The sequence below is a fragment of the Otolemur garnettii genome, unplaced genomic scaffold (genome assembly GCF_000181295.1).
Source record: "Otolemur garnettii isolate 467f Iridium unplaced genomic scaffold, OtoGar3 scaffold00014, whole genome shotgun sequence".
In the NCBI taxonomy this organism is placed as follows: domain Eukaryota; kingdom Metazoa; phylum Chordata; class Mammalia; order Primates; family Galagidae; genus Otolemur; species Otolemur garnettii.
Genome location: NW_003852409.1, coordinates 323490 through 329326, shown reverse-complemented (window position 1 = coordinate 329326; position 5837 = coordinate 323490). Strand labels below are relative to the sequence as shown.

The window sequence follows — 5837 nt, the reverse complement described above, 5'->3', positions numbered from 1 at the left end:
AAAAGGATTTTTTTTTTTTTTTGAGACAGAGTCTCACTTTGTTGCCCTTGGTAGAGTGCTATTTCATCACAGCTCACAGCAACCTCTAGCTTTTGGGCTTAGGAGATTCTCTCGCCTCAGCCTCCTGAGTAGCTAGGACTATAGGCGCCCATCACAACACCCGACTATTTTTGTTGTTGTTGCAGTTTGGCTGGGGCTGGGTTTGAACCCACCACCCTCAGTATATGGGGCTGGCGCCCTACTCACTGAGCCACAGGTGCCGCCCTAAAAGGATTTTTTTTCTTCTGGGTAGATGCCTAGTAATGGGATTGCAAGATCAAATGGGAGGTCTAATTTGAGTTCTTTGAGGATTCTCCATATTTGCTTCCAAAAATATTGTATTAGTTTGCAGTCCAAGCTGTAGTATATGTATACCGTGGAATACTATTCAGTCATCAAAAAAGATGGCAACTTTATATCTTTTGTGTTAACCTGGATGGAGTTGGAACACATTCTACTTAGTAAAGTATAAGAATGGAGAACCAGGGGGGAGAGGAGGGGAGGGGTGATTGGAGGGATCACCTCTATGGTTTATCTTACAAGGGTACAAGTGAATCTTTCTAAAAGTAGAATATAGATGTCTTGACATAACAACTAAGAAAATGACATGAAGGCTATGTTAATCAGTTCGATGAAAATATCTCAAATTGTATATCAAAATACCACACTGTACCCCATGATTGCATTGTTGCACACAGCTATGATTTAATAAAAAAAAAAAAAAAGCAAACAAACAAACAAAAGAATGGAGAAGCAAGAATCCAATGTACTCACTTCTAATATTAAGGCAGTAGATGCGCTAATACAAGGGGTGTGGTAGGGGAATGAGGAAGTAGACAGGGGAGGAGAGAAGGAGATGGGGAGGCCACCATGTATGACACACATCTTGGGGGTGGGACACAATTATAAGAGGGACTTTATCTAACAAATGCAATCAGTGTAACCTAATTATTTGTACCTTCAGTGAATCCCAAACAATAAAAAAAGAACAAAATAATAAAACTCCACAGTGCCAAAAAAGAGGAAAAATTAAAAAATAAAAATAAAATTATTGTGGTAATTCAGGAAAAAAAATTATGGATCCATTAGCTTTCTAAACATTCCATTTAAAAAATGCACAGGGGGGAAAAACAATCAAGCATAATCAGGCAAATTAAGAAGAAAAATAGAATAATAAGAGGAGACTAATACTACCATTAAATAAATTGTATCATAACAGTATAGTAATTAAAACAAGTAGGTATAAGACAAGAATAGACAAAAAGATAAATAAGATAAAGTGCCCAGACCAAGAAACATATAAATATAGCAGTTTAGTATATAATAAAATCATCATTTCAAATAATTGGGAAAATGATGAATTACTGAATAAATAGTACTGGGACAAGCAGCCAACCAGCTGATAAAAATTAATACTAGATCCCTAGAGACTATCACAGATCAGAAGAGAATAAAGAGACACGATGACTAAATGTAAATCCTGGACAAGAAAACACATTAGCCAGGCACAGAGCTCACACCTGGACTCTGAGCACTTAGGAGGCCAAGGTGGGTGGATTCCCTGAGCTCACAGGTTCGAGACCAGCCTTAGCCAGAGAAAGACCTCGTCTCTAAAAATAGCCAGGTGTTGTGGCGGGCACCTGTAGTCCCAGCTACTTGGGAGGCTGAGGCAAGAGAATTCCTTAAGCCCAAAAGTTTGAGGTTGCTGTGAGCTCTGACATCACAGCACTCTACCAAGGGTGACATGGTGAGACTCTGTCTCAAAAAAAAGACATTAAGGGAAAACAGACATTAGTGAAATTCAAATAAAATACCAATGTACCTGTGTTGATCCCTTAGTTGTGACAAACGTACCATAGTAAGATGTTAACAGTGGGGAAAACTGAGAGGTAAGTGGAAACTCTCCTGTTTTTTCAACTTTTCTAAAATCTAAACCGGTTTTAAAATAAAAGGTTTATTTAAAAGAAAAATGCTGGGTTCCTACTACTTCTTGTACCAAAATTTATTCTTGGTTGATCAAATAAATCATATTAAAATATGTAAAGGTACTAAAACAACTATATAGATTACAACACATAGGACAAAGTGTTAACATCCTCAGGATGCTCTACAGCATATAGGCTCTGAATCCAGACTACCAGAGTTCATATCCCAATTCTGCCAATGACTAGTTGGATAATCTTAGGCAAATTACTTTTTCTCTTTCTGCTTTACTTTCTTCATCTTTAAAATAGGGATGATAGCAATACATACCTCATTAAACTATCATGAGGATTAAATGAACAAATCTAGGTAGAGTGCATATAGCAACACTTGGCACACAGTAAACAATAGCAATTATTATTGTTACTTAATGTAGAAGCTTTCTCAAAATTTAATAAGAAAAATATCAACGACTTTAGAGAAAAACAGTGCCATAAACGGACACAGGCATAAGAAAAAAAAATACATCTAAACATATAAAATAAGTTCAAACTCAAATTATTAAAAACACATGAGTTAAAACATCAGATACCATTTTTCACCCATTCAATTGGCCAAGATATAACATTTTGATAAATAACAATATTGGACAAAGTATGGGAAAACAGGCACTCTCATACATTGCTGGTAGGAGTATAATTAGAAAAAACAATCCCAGAGCATAATTTGATAATATCTTTTATTTCTTGAATGTTAAACCCTATAATCCCTGTAGTGCCTGTGCTCAGTGGTTAGAGCACCAGCCACATACACGGAAGCTGGCAGGCTCAAACCCAGCCTAAGCCAGCTAAAATAATGACAACTGTAACAACAACAATAAAAAAAAAAAGGGCAGCACCTATGGCTCAGTGAGTAGGGCACCGGCCCCATATATGGAGGGTGGTAGGTTCAAACCCAGCCCTGGCCAAACCACAATAACAACAAAAGAAACTAGCCGAACACCTATAGTACCAGCTACTCAGGAGGCTGAGGTAAGAGAATCACCTAAGCTCAAGAGCTGGAGGTTGCTGTGAGCTATGACACCACAGCATTCTACCAAGGGCCACAAAGGGAGACTGTCTCTAAAAAGAAAAAAAAAAAATAGCAGGGCATTGTGGTGGGTGCCTGTAGTCCCAACTACTTGAGAGGCTAAGGCAAAAGAATCACTTAAGAGTTTGAGGTTGCTGTGAGCTGTGACGCCACAGCACTCTACAAAGGGTGACATAGTGAGATTCTGTCTCAAAAAAAAAAATATATATATATATATATACATGTATGTATATATAGCTGGACATTGTGGTAGGCACCTGTAGTCCCAGATGTTCGGGAGGCTGAAAGAAGAGAATCACTTAAGCCTAAGAGTTTGAGGTTGCTGTGAGCTATGACACCACAGCGCTCTACCGAGGGTGACATAGTAAGACTCTGTTTCAAAAAAAGAAAATTTAAAAAGAGGCACAAAATCCATTAACTATGTAAATTAATATAATTCCAAAGAACATGTATACATAAAAGTTCACATAAATACAGATAATTGCTGCAAATGTATAGACAAATTTCCAAATGGTTGCCTCTGTGGGAAAAGGCTTTTTTAACTATACTCTTCAGTACAGTAGGACTTTATATATAAGTGTAACTAGCACGCAACTCAAGAAACAGAAGTGCCCACCCTCTGCCTCCTATACCTACTCCCAAAGAATAACTAGTACCTTGACTTCTAACAGAATAGATTGCTTTTGCCTATCTTTGCACTTTAAAAAGTAATATAGGGTGGCACCTGTGGCTCAGTGGGTAGGGCTCCAGCCCCATATACCAAAGGTAGCGGGGTTCAGGCCCGGCCCTGGCCAAACTGCAACAAAAAAATGGCCAGGCATTGTGGCAGGCGCCTGTAGTCTCAGCTGCTTGGGAGGCTGAGGCAGGAGAATCACCTAAGCTCGAGAGTTGGAGGTTGCTGTGAGCTGTGATGCCACAGCACTCTACCAAGGGCGATAAAGTGAGACTCTGTCTCTACAGAAAAAAAAAAATATAAAAAAAAAAAAAAAAAGTAGAAGTATAGGCTTGGTGCCTGTAGCACAGTTTACAGCGCCATCCCTATACACCGAGGCTGTCGGTTCAAACCCAGCCGGGACTAGCTGAACAACAATGACAACTGCACCAAAAAAATAGCTAGGCATTGTGGCAGGCACCTGTAGTCCCAGCTACTTGGAAGGCTGAGGCAAGAGAATCACTTAAGCCCAAGAGTCTGAGGTTGCTGTGAGCTGTGACGTCATTGCACTCTACCGAGGGTAACATACTAAGACTCTGTCTCAAAAAAAAATAAAAAAAAAAAGTAAAAGTATATAGTACAGAAAAAATTAAGACTGAAATTCTATGTCTTATAATACTCACCATAATCTTCTTATATAAAGCCATGACATTATCATCATCAAATGGTAGAAATCCACACATAAGTACATATAAGAGTATACCCATGCTCCACACATCAGCCTATAAGGGAGAAAAATAAAAACACTCAAAAATTCAGAACATATTTCAAAATGGCAGGACATTTAATAGGATTACAGAATCTTCAGAAAGCTAGAAATAGAGATCATACACTTCAACCTGCTCATTCTATAGTCAGGAAACCTGAAGCTCCAAAAAGCAGGCTCATCCAAAGTCATGACAAGCACCCTGGAAAGCCTCTTGATTTCCATCAATGGCAGGCACCCCAGAAAGCCTCCTGATTCTAGTTCAGTGCACTTTCCTCTAGCTGGACTCTAATATTTTATAGGAAATAATTTCCAGTTGGCTAGGCTGGATTTAGAATGATAGCAAGATCAGGCCAGGTCTCTAATTTTGAAAGACAATTCAACAGTGCTACTAAAGGTTTAGGTTACATATGAGGATTATGTAAACAGGCATGAGGATGTCAAACAAGTCTTAAAATGTATTGATCATCTGCAAATATGGTTAAGCTGCACTGTAAAATCCTCTCTATGTAGAGAAACTTTAATAAAGTTCAATGATTGGCTTTTTAAATATATAGAGGCTAGAAATTAGCCTGCCAGCACTAATAGTCCTGCAAATCTCAAAATCCCAGAAAGAAGCTTAACCTTTATATGGAATATCCATGTATCCCAAGAGACCAGAGCAGTAACTATTTATTCATGCAGTATTTGGCCTTAGTCAATAAGGATGCCATCATTAGCTAAGGAGAAATCACAGTTCTCACCCTCATTTGAGCCAAAGGAAAATTTTAAGAGGCAAGAATAGGATTAAAAAAAAAAAAAAGCGTTTATATAACTGAAGCAGCATCACACATTTAGGTAGCACCTATACTAGGTAACCCAAATCTGATTCCTACTCTTGAATATAGAATCATCTCAAATTATTAGGATTCTATTATGATACCTCAAGTGAACAATTTGCTTTGAAGCAAACACCTGATTTCCATTCCAAGCTGCAAGAGGACAAAAACTGCCTCAGAGATATCAAATATTTAACCCACAACTGAGGTATGATGTTGTGGCCCTCGTGACCAGGATGTGAAATACAGAGAAAAGAGGCTGCACAGGAAAGAGTGAGCTAATACAGCCTCATCAAATACCACATGACGATAATAGAAATTATATCTGCTGTTTAACTAAAAGATGAAGAAAATTACAGTAATATCCCCATAGAAATCTATCAGAGCATACTAGAGAGATGAATGCAGAAAATGTACTGTTCTACTGCCTCATCAAAGCACCTTTACTTCACTGTTGTGAATGTTAGAGAATAAATTTATCAACTAAAATCATAAACCAAAGCAAATGCAAATAAATAATCAATTGATAAGAAAAAAATGATTGGGGGAA

General features: G+C 37.9%; 1 protein-coding gene across 1 annotated transcript in view; it reads right to left on the bottom strand.

The window, feature by feature from the left end:
• Window positions 1–5837, bottom strand: part of MELK (maternal embryonic leucine zipper kinase) — an 85831-nt gene that overhangs the window by 57118 nt on the left and 22876 nt on the right. The window contains exon 7 of the mRNA XM_012802298.2: window positions 4387–4485. Within this exon, the coding sequence (XP_012657752.1) occupies window positions 4387–4485 (99 nt within the window). The remainder of the gene's footprint in view (window positions 1–4386; window positions 4486–5837) is intronic.